General features: G+C 38.5%; 2 protein-coding genes and 1 non-coding gene across 4 annotated transcripts in view; 1 reads left to right on the plus strand and 2 right to left on the minus strand.

Annotated features, from left to right (window-relative positions):
- Positions 1–19,566, plus strand: part of RECQL2 (RECQ helicase L2) — an 84,116-nt gene extending 64,550 nt beyond the window's left edge. Inside the window, exons 18-20 of one of the 2 annotated variants that reach the window (XR_737689.3) lie at positions 1,032–1,110; positions 1,631–1,724; positions 18,297–18,517. Coding sequence is in view for 1 of the 2 variants with exons in the window: in XM_010278660.3 (XP_010276962.1) it covers positions 1,032–1,110; positions 18,297–18,517; positions 19,042–19,239 (498 nt within the window). In the remaining variant the exon portion in view is untranslated. Of the gene's footprint in view, positions 1–1,031; positions 1,111–1,630; positions 1,725–18,296; positions 18,518–19,041 lie in introns of those variants that run through there. The other variant, XM_010278660.3, reaches the window with a different exon arrangement.
- LOC148802941 (U6 spliceosomal RNA) lies at positions 16,865–16,968 on the minus strand. Its single transcript, XR_016081793.1, has one exon. It is a non-coding gene; the product is annotated as a U6 spliceosomal RNA (small nuclear RNA).
- Positions 19,567–21,061: 1,495 nt separating the features above from the next.
- LOC104611611 (receptor-like protein 45) lies at positions 21,062–24,408 on the minus strand. The gene is made up of 2 exons (XM_088896563.1): positions 23,373–24,408; positions 21,062–23,288 (listed from the first exon to the last, which is right to left on the minus strand). The coding sequence occupies exon 2, from the start codon at positions 22,571–22,573 to the stop codon at positions 21,455–21,457; it is 1,119 nt and encodes a 372-aa protein (XP_088752689.1). The 5' UTR covers positions 22,574–23,288; positions 23,373–24,408; the 3' UTR covers positions 21,062–21,454.
- Between the last annotated feature and the right edge of the window lie 1,373 nt (positions 24,409–25,781).

A 25,781-nucleotide genomic window follows, 5' to 3' on the forward strand; every position in this document is an offset into this window, starting at 1 on the left:
ATAATGATCAAGCACCGCCCGACAAGAGAGGACCTCTCCCTCGGCTGCAAGGAACAGTGCTGCACTCTCTACTTACATGGATCCCGGTAATTAAAACCATTTGCAAATATTTTGAAACCATACTTAAATATATATCATATATAAATTTTGCAAAACAAAATTCCAACGATTGAAATCAACTACCGACAGTTTGGTTTCCATCAGAGAGAGTGCATCCCCGATCATTACCTTTGTCTGACAAAGGGGCTGATCTCGTCACTATGATCACCCACTCAGATGAATTCTCAGACTGTCCCAACATACCTAGGTTTTGACCCCTGCTAAGGATCTCACTGATTGGCATATCAAAGACAGCCCAATCCGACACCTAGTGCAGTACCATAATCGGGTCTAGGGGTCAGGTGTAACTTTCCAGTTTTGCCCATCAATCTCCAAGGTCCAAGGCAATACTGGAAATTTGGTCCGGTTCAAGGGTTCAAGTAATCCTACACTGCATGTGCCTTGGGTCTCACCCTGGCGGCTGAGACAAGCCACCCCAACAGTTGGCAGCACACTAGTGTCAACCTTGGTAGGATAAATCTCCCCAGACTTATCCAACGGCTGTGAACATTTAAAACCAACACAAGTCTCATTAAGTGTCCAGTTTTAGGGTCTTACACACAGAAGTATACCACACAACATGAATCAAACATGTACTTCGTTTATTTACATTAAATATCAAAAGTACATCAAAACTGATTGAAGCTAAGGGCATACAAAAACTGTCCAACAACTATTAATTGATATCCTTGATACAAGGTATGCACAAAATGGAGAAAACATGTTGAAAAGTTTGCGAATTACTATTTAATTTGCATAGAGTCTAGTTTTTGGTATTTGACAATCGCAGACTCTGATCTATTGTGGATTTTTATTGATACTTCCTACTCTAAAATACAAGTAAGCATTTGATCTAGGGAAGTTCTTATCCTTTTTTTTATTTATTTTTTGAATTTCGATATATAATTTATGACCTTCTATTTCTTATGCAGAAAGAAGAGTTTCAACACACACCTTATGCTACAAATGCTTATGTAACAATAGGACCACTATGGAAACAAGTATTACAAGGTAAGGAAACCGATCTCTTTAAGATCTATATTGAGTGCTCATGAATGGGATGTTTGTTAAGTACATATTACTAATAGATTATTAATGTTATAATTGTGGATGTATGTATTTTATCCCTATTTATTGCAGAAGTAAAAGAAAAGGTTTAAATGGATTACCAGGGGTATGGATGTTAGAATCCATTGTGCTCCAAGGACAGCTAATAGCATGGCTGATTCCTTGGCAAAACAAGGGATTGGAAGAGCTCGAATGTTTTGGGCTATTTTGTAAAGCTTTTTGGTATTGGAAATAAGCTGTTTTATCTCCTTTTATATCTTGTTTATACCTTATTCATTTTAATTGTGAGCAAAATATTGGGGGAGTTTTACTGTGGACAATAGCAAGCTAATAGCATACATTTACATTATAAGAGGATCCTTCATTGAATATCCTAAATTGGAGATAATCTTAACATCTTACCAAAACCTTAATGGATTTGTTAATGATCAATTTGACATATTTTTCTTGGTCCACATACTAGGTGGCTGCAACCAAGGTTTTGAAAGCTAAAGGCATAGTTGAGGCATAATGGCTCAAAATGTGAGGGGCGAATCGATACGGCCCTTAAACAAAAGGTAAAGGCATAGTTGAGGCATAATGGCTCAAAATGTGAGGGGAGTATCGGGCCGTGTCAATATTTTGAACCTTGTATCTAATACAATAGAACTTATCACTTATACAAAAGAAGTCTAAGATGATATAATAGTAGAAATCTGCTGAATTAAAAAATATGAAAGAAAGTAGTTTCTTGAAGAGAGAAGGAGAAGAAGAGAAGTTGAAAGAAAAGAGAGCAATAATCTAGCTGCCCCCTTCACTTATTATTTAAACTAAAATAATAGAACAGTACAAAGACAACTATGCCCTTATAGGGCGGCAAAACATAAAACAGCATATATAACACTCAAAAAACATAATAAAATTTGGACTCACATAACTACTGTGGTTCCCACCTCCTATCTAACAACTAACATAAAACATATACTCAGAAAAACATCATAAAACTAATTAATCTTCAACACTCCTCCTCAAGTTGGGAGTAAATGTCACACATTCCCAACTTGCGTAGATCATGTTCAAGCTTGTTCCTTGCCACCCCTTCAGTGAGGACATCAACCAACTACAATTCTAAAGAGACATAAGGCAAACAAACTTCTCTGGTTGTTACCCTTTCTCTTATAAAGTGTCTATCAACTTCAATGTGTTTTGTCCTATCATGCTGAATTGGATTGTGGGCAATATTGATTGCAGCCTAATTGTCACAATATAACATCACAGGTTCCTCTGCTTTCACCCCAATCTCATTCAAAAGAGATCTAACCCAAAGAAGTTCTGAGACACCATGAGCCATGGATCTATACTCAGCCTCTGCACTTGACCTTGCTACAACCGCTTGCTTCTTACTCTTCCAGAGATCAAGTTTCTACCTACAAAGGTACACACTCCTGATGTAGACCTCCTATCATCTAAGCATCCTGCCCAGTTTGCATCCGTATAGGATTCTATCTTCAAATTCTCATGATTTGAGAAAAGAATGCCTCTGTCAGGGTGATTTTTCAGATATGCAAGTATTCTTTCAATAGCTTCCCAGTGCTGAACCCGAGGTGCATGCATGTACTAACTCACAACACTGACAGCATAAGAAATATCTAGTCGTGTCATACACAAATACAACAGTCAGCCCACCATTCTTTGATATCTCCCCACATCCTTTACCAATTCACCATCCACACCATTAATTCTGTGATTTGGATCAATAGGAGTGTCTGCTGGTTTGGTTCCCAGCTTCCTAGTCTCTCGCAGTAGGTCAAGTACATACTTTCTCTGTGAAATGAAGATCCCATGTTTGGATCTTGCAACTTCAATCCCTAAGAGGTATTTGAGCTCACCAAGATCTTTGATTTCAATTTCTTGCTGCAATGATTTTTTGAGATCATCAATATCCTCCAGATCATTTCCTGTCACCACTATATCATCCACATACACAATCAGAATTGACACCAAAGCATCTCTCCTCTTCACAAAGAGGGTGTGATCAGATTGTGTCTGTGTGTATCCAAAACGGATGAGTGCCCCTCTGAACCTGTCAAACCAAGCCCTAGGTGACTGTTTCAGTCCATACAGAGATTTTCTAAGTCTGCACACCTTTCCTTTACCAACATTTTCATAAAAGCCTGTTGGAATGTTCATATATACCTCCTCTTGTAAGTCACCATTGAGGAAAGCATTTTTGACATCAAGCTGGAACAAGGGTCATGAATAGGTGGCTGCTAGAGATAAAAGAATACGAACTAAACTCATCTTAGTTACTGGTGCAAAGGTTTCCAAATAATCAACACCATAGGTCTAAGTATACTCTTTTGCTATCAACTTTGCCTTGTAACCTCTCTATCTTGCCATCGACCTTATACTTCACTGTGACTACCCATCGACATCCGACTGTCTCCTTGTTTGGGGGGATATCAACTATTTCCCAATTTTGGTTTTTGACCAAAGCATCCATCTCATCTTGCATTGTTGTTTTCCACTCAGGTTTGAAGAGAGCCTCAGTAGCATTCCTGGGTATAGACATAGAATCCTGGGAAGAAAGAAAAGCACGGTAGGAGGGTGATAAGAAACTGTAGGAAAGATGGTGTGGTGTGAAATGCAGTGGGTTGTACACTTTCTCTTCCCCTTATGAAGTGCAATGGGAAGATCAAGGTCAGTGGGATCAGCTGTGATAATGGTGTTAGGGACAAAAACATTATCATCAGAAAACATAACAGGCTCAAGAGGAATACCTGGAACTGTATCTGTCGAATCTGGAGTTTCAGAAGGACTGACAGAGGGTGGTGTGACGAAGATGTGTAGTCAACCATCATCTGCCGGCGCTGATATTGTTGTGAGGCTGCCCTTAGTGGCTCAGGTAATGAAACTGGAGGTGTAGGTGCTAGCTGAACCGATGCTGGCTGAACTGATGGTGCAGGTGAATTGATGTAGATGCTGGCTGAACTGATGGAGGCACCACAGAAATAGGAAGAGAAACAGATTGTGAGTTCTCCCCAAAACTCTCCCCCTAAGGAGAATCACTCGAGAAGAAGAATGTGGATTCAAAAAAGGTAACATCCATAGTGACAAATCTGCTCCTCGACACTAGGTCATAATAGCAATATCTCTTTTGGTTCTGAGCATACCCAAGAAAAACACATTTCTTGGCCTTAGGATCCAATTTCTTGCGATGAGGGCCAAGAATGTGAACAAAAGAAACATAGCCAAAAACCCTCAGAGGTATATGAAATATCTCTCCATCTAGAAAAAGGAGGCTAAATGGCACCTTAAACCCCAAAGTCTGTGAAGGAACACGGTTAATCACATCGGCTGTAAGAACTACATCTCCCCATAACTGCACAGGAATAGAAGCACACACCATAAGACTCTTTGCCACCTCCACAATGTGTATGTTTTTCCTCTCAGCAACTCCATTCTGTTGTGTTGTATATGCACAACTGCTCTGATGAACTACATCATGTTCTAAGAGATACGTGGTTAGGTCCTTCTCAAAGTACTCTCTGGCATTATCAGATCTAAAAACCTTAGTTCTCACTCCAAATTGTGTGAAAACCATCTGGTGGAATTGTCGTACTAAGTTAGGAACATCATCACGTGATCTCATCAAAGATATCCAAGAATATCGTGTATAATCATCCACAAACAAGAGAAAGTAACAAAATCCTCCCATGGAAGGGATTTGATATGGCCCCCATACATCAGTGTGAACAATATTAAAAGCAGAAGTACTTCTTTTATTACTTGGTTTAAAAGACTGTCTATAATGCTTTCCTAACTGACAACTCTCACACTCCAAAGTAGATAATTGAACAGACTCAAACAATTTTGGGAAAAGACATTTCAAAGAACTAAAAGAAAGATGTCCCAAGCGATTGTGCCAAAGCATAATCTAGTTTACTGACTTTGACTCGCTACTACTGCTGCTGCTAACATGATGGCCCTGTTGTCTCGGAATCTCATCCAGAAGGTAGACTCTATTCATCTCACAACCACTCCCAATCATCTTCTTTGACTCCAGATCCTGCAAAACACAATTACCAGTAGGAAATGTCATAGAACAATTCAAATTTTTTGTCAAAGAACTAATAGACAGTAGGTTGGTATGAAGTCTATGTTAGACAATTTTTGTATGCCCTTAGCTTCAATCAGAATGATGTACATTATGAGTTTATTGTAAATAAATAAAGTACATATTTGATTCATGTTCCTTTGGTATGTTTCTGTGCAATACCCTTAAACTGGACACATAATGAGACTCGCGTTAGTTTAGAATGTTCACAGCCAGTGGGTCGGTCTGGGGAGACCTATCCTGATAAGGCTGACACTGATGTGCCACTAAGTCGGTTGGGGTGGCCTGTCTCAGCTGCCAGGGTGAGACCCAAGGCACATACAGTGTAGGATTAATTGAATCTTTGAACCGGACCATATTTCCAGTATTGCCCTGGACCTTGGAGATTAATGGGCAAAACTGGAATGTTACACCCGACCCCTAAACTCAATTATGACACTACACTAGGTGTCAGATTGGGCTGTCTTTGATGTACCAATCAGTGAGATCCTTGGCGGGGTTCAAAACCTAGATATGTTGGGATAGTCTGAGAATTCATCTGAGTGGGTGATCATAGTGACAGGATCAGCCCCTTTGTCGGACAAAGGTAATGATCGGGGATGCACTCTCACTGATGGAAACTCACTGATGGAAACCAAGACTGCCGGCAACCGATTTCAATCGTTGAGATTTGTTTTGCAAAATATATTTTATATGAGATATAAAAGTATATATATTATGGTTTCTAAAATGTTTGCAAATGTTTTAATTCCCGGGATCCATATAAGTAGAGAGTGCAACACTGTTCCTTGCAGCCGAGGGAGAGGTCCTCTCTTGTCGGGTAGTGTTTGATCATTATGGGCTGAGAGGTTAAGTGTAAGACCATTGAGGATAATACCTGATGGGCTAATCTTGCATCTGCCCACAATCCCTGGGTGTTACAAGGTGGCTTGGCCCAAGGACCACTTAGGGTAAGTGTTGGGCCCATAGAGCCCATGTGATGGGTTTCAGGGGGTGCACTGTCCATAATAGTGTATTCGGCCAGGCCTTGTAACAAAGGCTGGGCTGAACCCATGTGGCTGATGTAGATCAATGTTTGGGTCCCACGCCATATAAGGAAGCCCAACTAGGCAGCAGTTAGGAAGGCTAAGTGAGCACATAACCTTAATGGGCCTGAAGCCCATTTCGAACCGGGCTAATTTAATGAGTTAAATATGGGGCGAATTCTAAGATGGATTAGCAGATAGGATAGGGTCTTAACCCTATCCACTCAGAGAGTTCAGGTCTAAATGTGATTTAGATCTGGAAACCTCCTAATCCATTTCGAACTGGGCTAATTTAATGAGTTAAATATGGGGCAAATTCTAAGATGGATTAGCAGATAAGATAGGGTCTTAACCCTATCCACTCAGAGAGTTCAGATCTGAATGTGATTCAGATCTGGAAACCTCTTAATGAAATTAGGAGAATGCTGATTTAATCTGCAAATAAGATAAGGGTTTATCCTTATCACCTAAAGGGATGTCTGATCCAAATATGATTTGGATCAGCAACTCCTAATAGGATTAGGAGCTCGTTAAGGTTAAAAAACAAGGAGGGGGCGGCAACCTTTAGAAGACAAATAATCACATCCTCTTGAGAGCTGAAATCATAGAAGGAAGAATTAAGCAACCCTACGAAATTCTTTCTTGCCGCCTCCTTCCAGTTGCCGCCTACCCTGCCAATTCGATCTCTAATTCAGTGGGAGAAATCAAGATTCGATCTTGATATCAGTTCCTTGTGAAGGGACTGATAGGAAGCTGTGCTCACGTGCCATCCTGTTATTTCTTGCGAAGGACTAGGTTCCTGGAGAGGAACACTGCTGATTCTGCTCTATCCTACATTGTGCCATCTTTAGTGGGAGCAGTCTTTGGATCCTTCCTTAGGCGTGAACACCTTCGTTGGGAGATATTATTTCTCCGTATCAGGTATAATCCTCTCCTACAGCTTTTGTTCAGATCTGGTTCAGTTTATGGTTCAAGGTTGATCCTTGAAAATATGATTTTCTAAATAGGGAATGCGATTCCCAATTGAAGGGAGAGAAATTTTTTTTTTTTTTGAAATTTGCCCACCTTATTCTGCAAGTTTTGGGCGTCCATATGATGGATCTCTCATCCCTTCAGTCTAGGGACATGTAAAACAGAGGATAGAGTTATATCATTGGTCACTCTAATTGTCCCCTTCTCAGCAATGGGCATATGTGAACCATCTGTTGTAGAGACTCTGTCTCTACCAGAGCACAACTGATAGGAACTGAGAATGGTAGGGGCATTAGTCATATGCTCAGATGCTCCTGAGTCTATAATCCAGGGAGGTCCCTCTTTACTTGAAGTGGATGCAAGATTCGCAGTTGCATATGAACTACCTGTATGTGCAAAGGAAGTGGTGTAGTTGGCTCCTGCATTATGCTGTCCATCTAGAAGGCTAGAACTGGGTGAACCTTTCTTCCTCATAAGCTGTCTAAACCTCTCCAATTCCGTTCTCACTGTGCTACTACTGAAGGGTCTCGTGTAGTGGCTACATTTACATTTCCCTTCTTGTTTCTTATCCGAGCAGGCATAAGATTTGATGAAGCTTCCAACAAGTGTCCCTGGTATGCTTAGGCTTCTTGCAATAATCACACACCAAGTCCTTATCTTCCCTTCTAGTTTCACTACTCCCCCTGTCTCCATTCGGCTTAGGTTTTGTTGTACCAACCATAGCCGACTGGTCAATTCCAGGCTGTCTCAGCATTACATTCCTCCTACTCTCCTCTCCAGAGACAAAAGCATAGGCCTGAGAGAGTGTCACACCCTCCCTAGAAAGAATTTGCTACCTAGCAATGTCAAATTCAGGGTTCAGCCCTGCCAAGAACTCAAAAACCCTATTCCTCTCTACCAGTTTGTGATAAGCTGCTGCATCATTTACACTTTCCCATACCACAGTTTCTAAGTGATCTATTTCCTGCCATAGGGTTTTCAGCATGGAGAAATACACAGCAAGAGGTTTTTCTCCTTGTTTCATACTTATCACCTGATTTCTTAACTGATAGGCTCTGGCTTCATTTTGCTTCTGAGAGTAGGTTTCAGTCACTCCATCCCAAATCTCCTTAGTAGTATTAGCCCATAGGAAATTTTTTGCAATATGAGGTAGCATAGAATTACACAACCAAGACATTACCATGTAATTCTCTTGCACCCATCGGGAAGAGTCTGTATCAGGTTTCTTCTCCTCTCCAATGAGATACCCTAATTTTCCCCGGGCACCAATAGCCATCTTAGCTGATTGTGCCCACTCCAAATAGTTTGTACCATCAAGTTTTACTATAGTAATGATCCCAGACCCAAAAATATCACTACTACCTCCAACACCCAGTCCCACAGTACCGGTAGATTTCATCTCGGTATTCCAACTCTACATTTTACTTCAAACAGTTCAACAATAAGAAAAAAATAGATTGGAGACCTTCAAAAAATAATTTAATACCACACACACAGAAACCAACCCTTTCGGAAGAAGAAAACCCTAGTTGGAGGGAAATCTCTCTCCTCCCCACACCTCCCAACAGAGAGAAAAGTGAATCGATCACTCCGAGAAGCCTAGAAAATTTTAGAAACCAAACCGCCCTCTTTAGAAAATCAAAAGAAAACTAACAATACCTGGGCGCCCAAGATCAGATCAAAAACAAAGAGTCCAACTTTTCTGGGACTCTTCCCTATAATCCAGTTCTTCCTGATTTTGATGCTGAACAGTAGATCACCTTCCTGATGTCTTGATCCCACCAAAAACTCCAAGAACTGGGCAATCTATAGCAGATCGATCAGCCCTTTACTACTTCATGCAGTCGGCTGATCTAGGGCTGCATGAGAATGCTTCAAGAAACCCTAGCCGATGCTCTGATACCAAGTAGAAATCTGCTGAATTAAAAAATATGAAAGAAAGTAATTTCTTGAAGAGAGAAGGAAGAGAGAAGGAGAAGAAGAGAAGAAGAGAAGTTGAAAGAAAAGAGCAATAATCTGGCCGCCCCCTTCACTTATTATTTATACTAAATAATAGAACAGTACAAAGACAACTATGCCCTTATAGGGCGGCAAAACATAAAACAGCATATATAACACTCAAAAAACATAATAAAATTTGGACTCACATAACTACTGTGGTCCCCACCTCCTATCTAACAACTAACATAAGACATCTACTCAGAAAAACATCATAAAACTAATTAATCTTCAACAATAATCAAGTTTGACTTAAAGGTCAAATAATCCATGTAAAATGGCTCTTTATTCAACACATGACAGAAAATAAACTCAACATATAGTCTTAAATAATGTAAATAAATCAGTTTCTAGTAAGGTCTTTAAAACAAGTCACCCTTGACAAAACTAAACATAAATAAAACAAAATGGTTTATGTTGTATTGCTTTGAATCACAATGAATCGCATGAATCATTTAAATCATAAGATTTATGAACCAAATTGTAGGATTCAATAAAAAATTGTAAGATTTTTACAGAAAAGGATTCAGGCATAATATTCAAATCGAAACCCTTGGGATTCATGATTCAAATTGTGAACCGTATTGTAAATCGTAAGATTTTAACAACATTGGCTATAATAAAATGAAATAGTAAAATATAATTGAATTGTCGACACATGGGTTGCGGGTGGCATGGCCCGCTCGTTCATGTCGTGTTGTGCCGACCCATGGGCTTGGAAACCCAAACCCAGAATGGCCCATCCCATCGTGTCGTTCCCAGCACGACCCGTGTGCCGTTATGCCGGGCTATGCCAGCCCATAGGCGGCACAGCCCGGTTTATAGCTCTACCAACCATAAACCTTTTATATTTCAAGTTTCAAAATCCAAATTTCTCAAATTGTTCAAATGACCAATCATATGTTTTAAGTTATCAAAAATTCCCCATCATCAAAGTTTCTTTCACCAATGAGATCATCTAATGAATCATCCATATAACTAATACTAGATTTCTAGTTAATGAACATTTTAGAAGAAAGGAAACAACTTAGTTGGTTTAATCTATGCAAAAAAAATCATAAAAAGAAATTAATTTTTCATAAAAATGAAAGTATTTTCTACTTTCCTTCTTACTCCTCTTTAGGAGGCTTATGCCTCTTATATTTTGAATTACGCTTCATGCCTCCAGGTCATTTAAGACATTTGTATGCCTCACATAGCAAAATGGAGTTGCTGAGAGCAATGTTGTTAAAATCTCACAATTTATGATACGATCCACGATTTGAATCATGAATCCCAAGGGTTTCGATTTGAATATTATGTCTGAATCCTTTTCTGCAAAAATCTTACAATTATTTATTGAATCCTACGATTTGGTTCATAAATCTTAAGATTTAAAACAATTCATGCGATTCATTGTGATTCAAATCAATACAACTAAGAATTAGTTCTCTACTTTATCATTTTGTTTTATTTATATTTAGTTTTGTCAAGGGTGACATGTTTTAAAGACCTTAATAGAAACTGATTTATTTACATTATTTAAGACTATATATTGAGTTTATTTTCTGTCATGTGTTGAATAAAGAGATATTTTACATGGATTATTTGACTCTTAAGTGAAACTTGATTATATCATCTTAGACTTCTATTGTATAAGTGGTAAGTTCTATTGTATTAGATACATGAATGGTAGAAAATAGAAATACCTATATTTAGCATACCTATATTTAATTTTTAACAAGTTTGTAAAAAATACAAAGTGTTACGATTTATGATACGATTCACGATTGGTTTCGATTCAACTTTATCTACGATTTATGATATGATTACGATTTTCAGAACATTGTCTGAGAGGAAGAATGAAGAATTGCCACATTCTTAAAGTGGCAAGGAACTTCTAGCTAGGTTGTCAGGTTCTTTTTGGCTTCTAGGGAGATGCCATACTCACTAGCACCTTTCTGATTAATCATATGCTTTAGCATACTCTTGACCATAAAACTCCTTTATGTATCCTTGAATTGAGTTTTCTATCGCACTGAATCTTTGGTTGCACATGTTATGTTCATGTTTTGGGCCCTCAAATCAAAGTTCAACAAGGCAATTAGGTGTGTGTTTTGGGTCGTGCAATTACCTAGAAAGATTATTGTTGTTTTAATCTTTAACTCTATTTTTATTTGGAAGTATGTCTTGAATGGTTATTTATTTTTATGTACTTAGGTGCAGGGCTTTTCTGTAATTTTCATGTTTTCCCTATAAATAATAATAGAGTGGGAGATGCCACTATTTTTCTTCTCCTTATACTTTCTTCTTGTCTCTTTTCTGCTTCTAACTCTTTTCTATGTAAGAAAAAAATATGTATCCATGATTCCATGGATGTTATCTTTGGTGAGTATACTTATTGGCAATTCTGGTGAGAGGGAGGTTGATGCCAGCTTTGATTCTTTTGTGTCTGTTCCATTAACTATTCCTGTTCCTCAAACTATTTTTTTTTTCTTCTGATAAGTAAATAGAAAAATTTTATTAAAAGAAAAGAAGTTACAAATGAGGGTGATAAGTCATCACCCGAGTACAAAAACCATCTTTCAAACTATTATTATTGCTCTTATTTCTCCTATTCCATAAGTTCTCTTTAGACAAGTCCACATCATGAGCTTCAGGTGTACTAGAGACACAAGTGAGTTCTTCTCTATTCTAAAGTAGAGTGTCCTCCACGACAAATCAACTCAAGGAAAAAAGATCCAGGCTCTAATGCTTCCTCACCTACCCATTTCATTGATTTGGACCTTTCCATTGCCTAATGTAGCACATCCACTACTCATTGTCTTGTTCATTTTTTGTCCTATGATTTAGTATCACCCTTGTACAAATCCTTTCTTGCCTCTATGTCTTCTGAGTTTGTTCCAAAAATGTGTCAAAAGCTCTATATAGGTTAGAATGAAGGGATGGAATGCAAATTGAGATGGATGCACTGATGAAGAATTATACTTAGGATGTGGTTGACTTACCAAATGGTAAAAAGCCTATTGGTTTCAAGTGGGTGTTTATAGTGAAGTACAGAGTAGATGGCTCAATCAAGAGGTATAAAGGTTGTAGCAAAAGGTTACACAGAGGTGTATAGGGCCAACTATCTAGATTCTAGAAACCTTTCCCTCAATGGTATAGATGAACTCAATATGGGTTTGCAGCATTCTATTCATCATCTTTGTATTAGCTAGATGTGAAATATGCTTTTCCTAGACCTCCATGAAGAGGTATTATGGAACTTCCACTTGGGTTCTACAGTGGTGCAACAGGAAGAAAGTATGCAGACTTAAGAAGTCTCCATATGGGCTTAAGCTGTCTCCAAGGGCTAGGTTTAGTTGATTAAAGAGTGCCCTAGTCCTAGTGTGTGTAGGGTGTACACAAGCTTAGTCTAATCACAGCGTTCATTAAGAAGAAAGATTCGTTTCTCACTACTTTGGTTGTGTGTTAATGGTATATTTGGAACTGGGAATGAATACCAGAAATTGAAATATCAAAGGCCTTTCTTTGCAGTGATTTTGAGATTAAGGATTTGGTTAGATGAGATAGCTTCTGGGAATAAAATTTGTCAGGTCAAAGAGTGTATATTCATTTTCCAGAGGAAGTATGTGCTGGGAAGGGATAAACTAGCTGATATATTCATTTTCTAGAGGAATGGTATATTCATGTTCTAAAGGAAACATGAAATTTGGGTGTTAAACTAGCTGATACACCATTGATCCTAATCATAAGCTTTCAGTTGGGAAGGGATAGTTGCTAGAAATTGGGGACAATACTAGTGATTGGTAAGGAAGTTATTATCTCTGAATGACTAGACCAGATATATCATGTACTGTTAATATTATTGGCAATATGTATGCTCCTAGGAACTCCCATCTAGTAGTGATTGAAAGGATATTGGCATATTTGAAAGGACAGCTTGGCAAAGGAATTTTACTTGCAAGTCATGATCACATGAAAATTAAGGCATTCATAAATGCAGATTGGGCTAGTTCTTTAGATGACAAATGGTCCACATTAGGATAAGGTCATTGTTAGAAGATCATGTTGTGTGAGATGCTTTGGATGAGGTCATTTTGGTTTCTTGGAGAAGCAAGAAACAATTAGTTGTAGATTGGTCCAGTGTAGGAATATAGAGCTATAGATCATGTTGTGTCTGAGATGCTTTGGATGAGGTCATTGTTAGAAGAGCCAGGTGTTGTCTTTGAAAAGCCATTGATGATGTACTGTGATAATCAAGTGCCCATCATGGCTCATAACCTAGTCCAAAATGATAGAATGAAGCGCATTAACATTGATAGACACTTGATCAGAGAGAACTATATCAAGAGAAGTTTGCCTTCCTTTTGTAGCCTCAGGACTTTGAGAGTGGCGGGCAGATGCATTTACCGAAGGAGTCATCTTGTCCAAGTTTCATTTCTGCATTGGCAAGCTAGGCATGGTTACTATCTCATTTCTGCAGTGGCGGGCAGATGCATTTACTGCAGACTTATGGGCTTGGTTACTCTCGTCGTTTGGGAGTAGTTGGAGCTTACCAGGATTTGCTTGCATGATCTTTGACCATTCTACTTTATCTTGGCCTACAAAAAGAGAGAGAATTATGTGGAGATGTGCTTGGGCAGCCCTGATTTGGACATTATGGGAAGAAAGGAATGCCAGAATTTTTCAAGAGAAGGAAAGGGGCAGGCAGGAACCGAAAGACTGTGTTGAATAGGACAATAAATTGGCTGAAGACTTTGGAAATTTTTCATCATTTCTTATATAATTATTTTTGGAGAAACTGGTCAGCAGTAGTGAGGTGTTCTTGCTCTAAGAACAAGAGAGTTACAAGGTGGTCTCCTCCTTCTAAAGGTTCACTGAAGCTGAACTTTGATTGAATGGGGGGTGTTCTGAGGAAAAAGATTGGAGAGATTATTCTGATTTACTCAGGCCCTTTAGGATTCGGAGATTCTATTAGGCAGAGCTATTAGCTTCTGTACAAGGGGTGCAAGTCCCAAACCAATTAGGTAGAGCATTTGATAATTAAAGGGGATTCCAAGGTGGTGGGCTGGTTGGAAAACCCTGAGGATACTGTATGGTGCTACAAGAATGAAATTAAGAAGTTTAATTGGTTGACAAGGAATATGTTGGTTTCTATACGGTCGGTGGGGGGATCAGCAAATTATTTTGGCTGATGTGTTAGCTAAGCAAAGGGTAAATAGGGAAGAACTGTTTTGGGCTCGGCTGTGATTTCTGTAATTTATTTCAAGTTTACTTGTAAGCTTTTAGGAGGGGCTGCAGCTCATGCCTCTCCATGGGATGTTTTACGAAATTACAGTTCTAAATCAGTTTCTGAATTAATAAAATTTTACTATTAATCATCAAAAAAAAAAAAAAAAGCTAGGCATGGTTATTGGTTAATCTCTATGCTCAGCTTGAGGGGGAGTGTTCAGAGATTGAACAGCATGTTATGGGCCTATTTTTATTGGCATTTTTCTTTTATTATTTTATGGTTATGCTAGGTTTCTTTGTTATTGAGCTGTTGAAGGACTAGGGAGGAGTGGAGAGGAATGCTAATTCCAGAGGGAGAAATCTGCTAGAGGCCACTATTGGGAGGATGTGGAATGTTGAATGTGGATACTGATTCAGATCCTGATATTGATCCAAGTGCTGCTGAGGTTGCTGAGACATGCAATAGGAGAGCGAGGAAAGAGACCTGAAGACTGTTCTACTAGGGCCTCAAGAGGAAGAGAATGTTTGGACAATTCAAGTGGGGTTTGCTGACATCAACTGTCAAGTGATTCTGAATCTTCTTTAGAGCAATTGATGAATTTGGATAAAATTAAGAGTACAGAATACAAGGAGGCAGATCCTAAGAAGATTGACCAGAGATAAGACCAATAGTATTATTGGATCCTTGTTCATGAGGAGAGATGCATTAGGCTTTCAAGTTATTTAATTGATTGGAGGAAAGGGACCAATAACATAGGATGGGGATGCTTTGGTGGGAAGTAGGAAAGAAGAATAGAATGAGCTGATGAGGCTTCAAAAATTGCGTTCAGTTGGGAGGAAGCAGAGGATCCAGTCTCTAAATAAAAAAAGATATAGGCAGGAAGTAAAAACCAGTTACAAGTGGGAGAGGGAGAAGAATGAAAAGTTTGTTTATGGAAGGAGTTGCTTTCACGGGGTTGGGATGGAGAAAAGGAAAAAATTGTGTAGACACCCTGATAGCATGGCTTCCAGCCGTACATAGGGAATATCTTCTCATGAACTTAAGATACAAGTATGGGAGATATTCCTAATATGTGGCTGGATGCTGTGCTCTCAGGGTGTGTAGATGATTTTTGCTTTCAGGAGATCTGGGCTCATTGCAGTGGGGGTTCTCGGTTGAAGGAGTTTTTGTTTGTCTATTTAATGAATAGGGTACCTGTGAAAGTGTTGTGCATGGTTTGGCTCTTTAGTAGGGTGTTTCTGTCTGTTTTTTTCATTTTATATTTATTTAGGGGTTTCTGTTGGCTGTTAGGCCCTTTTTTGTTAGGAGTTTGTGATGCCATATGGGGTTGGCTAGACAAATCTTGCTTTGAGATTCTTCTCAACTGAGGGTCATGTTAATGGTTAAATACTTTTTATTAGTAATTTCATATTTTATTAATTTGTAATTTGGGAATATAGGTAAAGTGATATAGAGTATGTGTAGCAAGCATCCTAGGAAAGCCCCAGCTGCCTCTGCCACCAGTTCCCATTCTGTTTTGTTTCCATTTGGATCCCGGGTTCCCTATAAATAACCCCCAAGTATAACTGATCCCTTGTTTGGCCAATGTAGCTGTCAAACGGTTGGCTGATATTTGGGTCTAAACAAATTTTATTCTTATCTCCCTTGACAAATGTCTTCTTATAGATTATGTTTGGTTTGAAGGAAAAGGTAGGGAAAGGAAGGGAAAGACAGGGAAACCAATACAAGGTTTGTAAAGGTTTCCCTACCTTTCCCTTTCTTTCCCTACATTTTCCTTCAAACCAAACGTAGCTTTAGTGTATGCCTGTACCTGTACTGCTGGTGACCAATATTATTATTCTTCATTTACCTCAATACAACACAAAAGTCCCTTACATCACGAAGTCCTCTAAATTTGGGAGATTTCCCTCAACTTCAGCCCTTGTAATGATGCTAGTAACTCAGTTATTGCCCCAAAAGACATCATTCCAATTCCCTGATCCATCTTTTTCCAGGCCTGCCCCAGCTTTCCTAAACACTTCTTACTAGTGCAGTAGTTTGACTTCTTTCTACATGCCCAAATCATTTTAGTCTACTTCTTTCTACATGCCCCATCTTTTTCCAGGCCTGCATCTATTGAGGTGAATTCTACTAATTTGTGCATTTCTAATCCCATTTTTTCTAGTTTTTCCACTGATCCAATTTGACATCCACATCTATACTAAACACATTCTTTGGATATGCTGCTTATTGTCTGCCAAATATTTGCTCCATACAATACCGGTAACCTTTCATTGTCTAATAGAATTTTCCATTGAACCTGATAGGTATATTCTCCAATAACTCATGCCTCTTCTTGAGCGAAGGCATATATGTTGATTTGTCTAATATTATTGCCCTACAACTCATAATGTTAATTTGGACCATTTCTTAATTTGTGCATGCCATCCTTGAGTAGGGTCATGCTAACCTATTCTGTATGATGCCAGTTTTATTAGATGCCTTTAAATAAATGTTAATTTGTTGGTGAAGGAGGTCTAAACGAGAGTATACAGTTACTAGGTTTAAGTTTTGTGTTTATTGTCATGTTCGTGCCTTGAATTCTTTGTGGCGACCCGCTTCATGAATCCGCTCTGAATTATTTTGAGAAAAACCCGAAGGCAAAATTTCATAGTGGTTTGTGGTGGATGCGTAGGGTTTGAGCCGCTAGGTCCAAACCGAATATGAAGAGTCATGTATTTTTGGGGGTTCTCTCTCTTGTATATAGTCTTAGTCTTGTGAGAGACGAGTGAGGCATTGGGTGTATTTGGGGCTTAGGGTTTTCTGTGAGGGCACAACTATGTATTTCTTCTCCATTACCAACTTCATAGTGGATTTCTGTTTCTCTTTCCCCCGTGGACGTAGGCTATAAGCCGAACCACGTAAATCTGTGTCTGTTCTCTCTGCTTGTTTCTCTTTATATCTGTTTTACTTTCTTTTTGAGTGCCATTCGAATCTGTTTTCTTGGGTTTTTCCGCAACATTTATATTGTCCTTAATTGAAGTTTACAAAAGCTACTAATGTACATCAAATGCATGAAAATGTAAAGAACTCCAGAAGCATATCATAGGATTAAAAATTTCGATACGGTATGCTCTGTAGTGTATCTTTCTGGGACTGATACCTCTTTTTTAAGGTATTTTAAGAAAAAATTTGTTTTTGGTAATTAAATAACATAAAAGTCCCCCTCATAAATTTTGAAAAAATAACTACAAAAAATTGTGTGAGGTTCAAAGTACCAATACACCCCTTCTGCCATATCGGGGTATATTGATATTTTGAACCTTGATCATAGGTAAAAAAATCTACCAAAAACCTGCAAGCAATGTCCACATAGATTTTTTCATTGTACCTATATTTGCACATAATATCTCTAACTCTGATTAACTTGTGAATCAGACATATTTCTAAATCAAACAGGAAACTAAATGAAAAAACTTTAGGGGCCTAAAACTAGATATTATGCTTATTTATGACTTTACATTGTTGCTTAGATTGCACGCGTGGTTTACTGAACTAGACTTGTACTCTTGATGCTCTCTTTCTTTTTGGTATGGTTACTTTTAAAGATATTCTTTTAATTCAGGATGCAACATGTGTGGTTCAATTATGATCAGATTGCTAAATTGTTGAACCTGCCCATTGCTAAAAGAGTGTAATTGCTATATTGAAACCTTAGCTTTATTTGGCAGGTTTACTTGACTTGATATTTGCAAGGGTCCAACAATGGAATTGTATAATCCCATCTTTATATATTCTTAAGTATTGCATATTTGAATCTTAATATTTCTCATATTATGTATAGGCAAGAGGACAGTTAAACTTGAGATTTGTGGTGGACGGAAAAGTAATACTGGTAATATAAAATCAGTGAAACGCAATGGATCAGTCTCAGCTTTGGAAATTAAGCTTGACAACCTGCGGAAGGAACTCTCTTCCACTCATGGGGGTATATTCCCTCATGCTGTCTTGTCCACTCAACAGATTAGTTTGTTAAGTGCACAGAGACCAACTTCCATTGAACAGGTATTTGCTCAAACATCTTGGTCCGTCTTCTGTGTTATATGTGAAATGCATTAACTTATCTAGGCATTTTTCACCATCACCCCCCATCTCACCTCTGCATCACCCTCAAGGAAAAGAGAAGTGCCATTATGCAATCCGCAATTATGTTTAGTCATTCCACTTCTAATCAAAGGCCTACTCAGATGGAAAAGAAGCCAAAACTTATACTGACCTATTTATACTAGGTAAAATAATGTTTTTGATTCTCTACAGTTAAGGATCAATTACTTGATGTCATGGTAAAATCTTGGATTGACATTGTAAGAATGGGATTTCCATCCCTCCCAAGACCCCAGATAGCTGGGACCAACCTTGGGTAATGTCCCTTTTTATTTTCTGCAATTAACAGAAGGGAGTTCTTCATTACAGATTAGTGATAGAAAGAAAGGGGTCTACTGTGGTTTCATCTTGCATAACCAATTGATTAGTTGATTTAAATGGTCAAGATTGTGGTTGAAAAGGAACTCATGTATTGTCTCTTGCAGTTGGAGAAGATAATAGGGAAATTGAAGACAGAAAAGTATGGAAAGAGAATTCTTGAACAAGTTGAGCAGTATATTGAATCTGGGCAACCTGATGAAGATAAACGGAATGAAGAGGAATGCAGTGAAAACAGAGCTAAGAAGAGGTTGAAGACCAAGAAGGCACCTGTTTTAATTGAGAGCAGTGAAGATGAAGGATGACAGAGCTCAGAGCAAAATATAATGTCATTGTGTGTATTGCATTGAACTTAATCTGCCAAGTGAGGTAAACGCCTGCTATTACTAGATTGGAGAGGTGAACTCCAAGGCAGTCCCTTTGTTAGTTGTTACTATGGCCTGATGATGTCACCTTTCATATGGTCCACACACATGACAGATTCATGAGTCCAACCTTTTCAAGTTGTAAGCCATCTTTTTTTCCGGTGACTGTAGATTCTGAATCAGGAAGTCAGCAACTGTAATTCAGGTGATTACATGGTAAATTTATTTGCAACTTGATATGCATAGTAAAGTGGTGTGTTCATTCTACGCAAGGTTCAAAATATCGATAGACCGGTAGAGGCGTATGGGTAGTTTTTTCTTTTTTAGGTTTTACTTATTTTTATCGAAACCGGTTCAGAGGGGTTGGTTTAAGGCCCGGATACCCTCTGAACCAGTGGCTGACCCGATACAACCCCTGGAGGGGCGTATTGGGAAGCCATCGGCATGATATGTATCGGCTGATACGGGCTGATACGTTGAACCTTGATTCCATGCCATGGTTTTCCTTGACAAGGACACAGGTGACCTGTGAACTTGTTTGTTTTGCGGCAAAGCATTGGCATCAATTGCAAATGCCAGTGTCAAAAACACCAAATGGTGACCGTGGAGCTAACTAGATGGGGAGATGCTGAAACTAATATACCAATTTCGGTAGCAAGTTCAGTCTGTGTAACCTCAGTTTCCCGTTCATCTACGATTCCACAAATAACTAATTTATGTTAAAAAAGTGAACTTTAATGAGATGCTGAGAGAAAAGTTAAAAGAAAAGACTTCAAACGGTAGAAGTTGTCAGATGGGATGTATTGTTTATGATTCTAATGCCAAATGAACAACAATTCTTAGTTGAAGATGAAAGACGATGTTATGCGGCCAATGGCATTGTCAATTTAGCTTTTCATGTGCAATGGTACCATAGGAAAGCAAACTTGCAATCCTTGGTACGCTAATATCTGATTTACTCATTTTTTGTTTGCTGAAATTGGAATTTTATCACTTTTATGTGCTTTTCTGGTTTTGATTGATCAATTCCTAGTTGTCAATGATGATAGTAGGGGTAGTGAAATGTCTGTCTTTCTACTATCATATCATGACAATAATACCTACACATCATGCTATATCTTTTAATATAAGACCATCATCCTCCTCTCCTCTTACATGCATACGGCACATTTTCTTAGTTCTAAGTTCTTACATAAATCAATACATGTATCATACTCAATACAAGAATATATAATTGTCAAGTGTAAAACACATTATATCAACTCAATTGCCACATCTTTTTGGGTTGGGTTCACCCGACGAAGTTGCACTTATAGGAATTGTGTTACTTGTGTAGAATAATTCTATTTGTTTGAAGTTGCAAAATATGACCAATTGCGTTGCGTCATTCGACAGTGAGAGAGCACATCAGATGCTCAAAAAACAGAAACCTGGAGCACTCATAACTTGGTCGAAAATTCATTTTTTATCCCAGAAATAGCACACAGACGATAGTAGAAACTTAAATTTGTTGCCAAGTGATCAGGGTAGATTCGTTCCCAAGATGAAGGGGAAGGAGTTTAATGTTGTCTGAATGATTTAATGAAATCAAGCAGATCAATCTCTATGGTATTTACCCAGAAAAAAAAAATATGGAGGGAAGAGAATTAATTGGCATGAACAACCAAAACCATGCTCTTAAAATTTTCGATCCATTGTGAATTTGTGATGTTTTCGCTCTTAATTTGAGAGAGAGAGAGAGAGTAGATTAGGCTTTGTTTGAAGAGTACAAGATACAGATATATTCAGTGCAAAACCCTTGTATACAGTATTTTTAAACCTTGTATTTGCACTGTAAGAGAAATTTAAAAGCAATAACCTATTGCCCGGTTCATTAAGAAAGGGACATGCTTGAACCAGCAACCCATCGCTAAGTCAGGAATACAGAAATAAAGCTTTCCCATCACGTTCTAGCTTTTGATTTCCATTAACAGTTGAGAGAGCAAAGCAGTTTCATGGCCAGTTATCGTTATTACTTAATCAAAAAAGTAAGAAAAAGAACCTAAAAAGAGGACAAACATGGAAAGAAACAATTGAAACAAAAACATATTTATTTAGAGCATAATTTTTTTATAAAGAGATGATTATTTTAGTAGCAAAGCATTCTTGAGAGATTCTAAAGGCAACAGTCAATAAGCCTATCCAAGAATCCAAAATACGCCCATCGCCATCTCTTACAAAAGAGAAGAGGACCAATGACAACCCAAAATCCCAGAGTAAATGAGATAGCAATGAATGAGTAGAAAATCATCTGGTTGTTTAGAATGCCAGATTCATCTTCATCACCACCTTCTTCCTCTTCCCTGTTAGCTGGTGTTGGGAAATCTGAAGAGCAATTCCTTTCCAACGGTTGACCACAAAGACCAGGATTCCCAAGGTAGCTATTTTGATCGAAGGTCTTGAATTGCTTCTCATTTGGAATCCTGCCAGACAGATTGTTGAAGGAGACGTTGAAAATAGCAAGGGAATTGAGCTGAACCATCTCCGGAGGAATCGTTCCAGTGAGATGGTTCCGAGAAAGATCCAAGCTTTCTAGGTTTTCCATGTTTCCAATAGAAACAGGAAGAGGACCTGTGATGAGGTTGTTGGACAAGTTCAATGAGTGGAGCATCTTTAGATTTCCAATTTCAGAAGGAATACTTCCCATCAATTGATTGGATGCCAAATTGATCCCAGTCATCAGATAGAGTGGTTGACTGATGTAAGTGTTCTTTCGCTCTTTTGTTGTAAAATCAATGATTGGCCAATTTAAAGAAATATCCTTGTATTGAATTACAGCAGATGGGAACATTGAAGGCTGATCATCCTTCCACGTAGTAACATTGTTGATGCAAGAGGGAATTTCTCCTGAGAGGTGATTGCTAGAGAGATCGATGAACTGCAAGCTCTGTATTTGACAGAACTGTATTGGGATTTGACCTTCCAATCCATTTTCATCTAAAAGGACTGCTCCTATCAGAGGAAGTTCATATAACCCACTTGGGATATTGCCATAGAACTGGTTATTTCCAATGTCTAAGACAAATAATCCAGTGTGGTTGGACAAAAATTGTGGGATGTTTCCAGTAAAGGCATTGCCGCGAAGCATCAAACTTCTCAGATTTGGCATTTGGAAATCAGTTGTCGAAATCTCTCCTTGTAGGTCATTGTTTGATAGGTGTAAGTGTTCCAATCGACTGGTGTTGCTTATCAAGTTGGGGGGGTATAAATCCAGATATCTCATTGTCTGATACATCTAGATAAGATAGAGACCTGATTTTGCTAATGGATTCCGGAATTCCTCCATGAAAAGCATTTCTTGACATGTCAAGAGCTTTAATAGAAGGAAATAAAAGGTTGATGTTCGCTGGTATTAACCCAGAAATATGATTTATGTGCCATGTCAAAAACTTTGAGTTGTGAAGAATGGTTATGGAAAGGAAGTGGAAGCTCACCATCAAGAAGGTTGCCTGCTAGTAGCAACATTCCTAAAGAGGAGTTGTAGAGTAGTGAGGAAGGGATATTCCCACGAAGAGAGGTGCCTGACAAATCTAGGATGTCGATTCTAGACTGGTTGAAGATGAAACTTGGAATATTACCACCACTGCGCTTGTTGAGAGGACACCCTCTCAACCCAAGGAATTCTAGTTGGAAAGATGGAACCCAAGTTCGGGTGGTTTCAGTTTCAATCTCTAATTTATGATTTCCAGAGGATTCAATGGTGAGCAACTCTGAAAGGTTTGCAAACATAGAAAAAGACAGCACACCCTGAAAGTCATTGTCACCAAGCATAATGGTACGAAGGTTGGTTAGATTGTTGATAACAGAGGGAGGAATGCTACCTTGGAGTTGATTACCAGACAGGGCTAACACTTTAAGGGACTGCATGCTACCTAAGCAGAGAGGGATGTCGCCATTGATCAGGTTTCCGGAGAGAGCCAATATTGTTAGGCTCTTCAAGTTGCAGAAATCTGCAGTTCATAATTAAACAAAGAAGAATGTTAAAAACTAATATCAGATGGAAACTCCGACTTGGTGGAGTTAAAATAAAATACCTTTAAGTCGTCCTCTCATATTGTTGTCTTGCAAGTTCAGTAATTTAATTTCCTTGAAGTGAGCAAATAGAGAGATATTTGGGTACCAAATTCCTTGGCTTCGACTCCTTACAGAAGCAAAATCAATGGTAAGCACCCGGGATGTTGATTTGTTGCAAGTTACTCTATCCCAGTTGCAGCAATCTTGGCCTTCATCCCACTCCGGATGAAATGCGTCGGTATTGTTGACGGATTCTCTGAGTTACAACAGAGCCGACCTTTCTTCTTCTGGACATGCTTTAGAGCAGCAAAAATGGTTACAGCTACAGCCGAGGAAGATAAGAAACAGTAAAACTTGTACAGACCATTGTGCACGTAAAGCTCCTGCTCCAACGACAACGGATTTAGGCTCAGTATGTTGTAAAATGACGATGATGATCTAGGATATTTAAGCTTCTCCAAGTCAATGCGAATCTTCTTCTACAAATTAATTCTGTAATAGCTATTAATTTGTGAGGACTGCATGAACAAAGCAAAGGAAAGATTTCCTGCGACCGCGATGAACACGCTAGTGTTTTAAACCAAACACTCAACCAGTCATGGCATCACTCCAACTGAACTTAATTTCAGGAGAGAATGGCTTGCCGTTGTCAACACTCAATATGAGAGTGGAAGCCTGTGCGAGAGACTGAAATTTAGAGGACTGAGGCTCATGATGCCAACCTACACTTGGGAGGAAGAGGATCAACATGAGTCGTTCCATGACCCATCAGCTTAAATTATGATCACATGATCAGTTTGGTGCGTCTGCTATGGGTTTAGACTAATTTATTACGCGTCTTGTATACAGGATACATTGGAAGAGCAGTGACAGTGAGATGCATTTAAGGCACATTTAATTAGCAGTCACTATATATTGATCTTCGGAGTGATTGAAGATATCACAAGAACCTCTCAATTTCTTTCTTTACGTGTGCGTAGGGAAACAGAACATGGGTTTAGTTTGTTGGAGACTAGCCTACATCTTCTTTGTTTCCTTTCGGTCCATTTATCAATTAAGCAGTTGGTTACATCTGTCAATTAAGTAGTTTGGTTTAGTCTTTTAAGAATAAGCTTGAATGCTTCATCATCAATGCCTACATCATTTTCAATATCGATCGATGACTTGCAAAGCTGGCGTGGAGATGGATTAGCTCAACAGGTTGAAGGAGATCCGACAAGGAAATGCATGCTGAAGTTTCACCGCCATTTGTTGGGCTTGTTTCCACTGTATTCTCTAGCTATGACCGGTTTCTCCATGGTTGAGAATTTAGTGAAGTTACAATACAAGTATACAACTACAACTTAAAAGAATAATATGGGCTGTCAATAAAATAAAATCTCTGGTACAACAACTGATACAATTAAGGGCTTTTTTTTTTGGTGAAATTTCGTTAAAACAAACAAGATGACATTATTATGGTTACAAACATGGTTTTTGAACCGCAGTTGACTGGGACGGTCAGACCATTCAGCCCAGGAATCAGGTAATCGGTTCCATTTTACCTCAAACCCGGTCCCTGGTCAAAAATCGTTGAATTGGTTAATGATTCGTTGACTTGGGTGATCGAACCGTCGATCCATTCAACGGTTTTGACCGTTTTTAAATTATTTTTTATATTTTTATTTTTGTTGTCAAAATGGACCGTTCATTCAAATCGAACGGTCAAACCATCAACCCAAAAACTGGTGGCTAAAATGATTCCATTTCCAAATCATTTTTTAAAACCATGTTACACAACACGGGGTTAGTAACCCCTCCCCAAACCGGCCCCTAGACCCCCAATGTAACATGACACAGATGTCATACAACTTTACTAATAATGCATCAATTAAGAATCCATGATACATACTAAATAGTTTTTTTACAAATTATAATATGCTTAAAGACATTAATAAGTTACTATTTATTTAAGTTAAATTATTAGTTAATATTAAAGAAATATATAATCAATCTAAAAAATGTATATTAGATCGATTATCAAGAATGGAAGGGGTTGAGACAGGGTTACCCCATCTCACCCTACCTATTCAACATAGGGATTAATCTATTTTTATTCTTGAATAATAAAACAGTTGAGGATGCTATGGTATCAGGTGTAAAGAACTCGATGAATTTCCCACCTATTTCCCTAAAAAACTTTGGCTATTTGAAAGCTTCCTATGCATGATTCGTTGCCTCGACCAGTTTTTTGCTTGTCTTTTTGTCAAAGAACATTGATTGGAAATATTCTTTTGCCCCAAATCTCCAAACAGCTAAAGTTTTCCCCCATGACCCCTATTCTCTTTGCAATCACCCTCTAAGTTCTTGAGTGTAATTCCACTTGCCAAGGAAAATGAGCAAGATTGATGAGCATCACACTCATAGTGTTGGTTGTGCTCTATCTATGG

Source organism: Nelumbo nucifera, chromosome 1 (assembly GCF_055504915.1).
Source record: "Nelumbo nucifera cultivar China Antique chromosome 1, China Antique-T2T, whole genome shotgun sequence".
In the NCBI taxonomy this organism is placed as follows: Eukaryota; Viridiplantae; Streptophyta; class Magnoliopsida; order Proteales; family Nelumbonaceae; genus Nelumbo; species Nelumbo nucifera.

Excerpts from the sequence above, each read along its gene's own strand:
- LOC104611611 (XM_088896563.1), bottom strand. The coding sequence starts at position 22,573 with ATGTATCAGACAATGAGATATCTGGATTTATACCCCCCCAACTTGATA.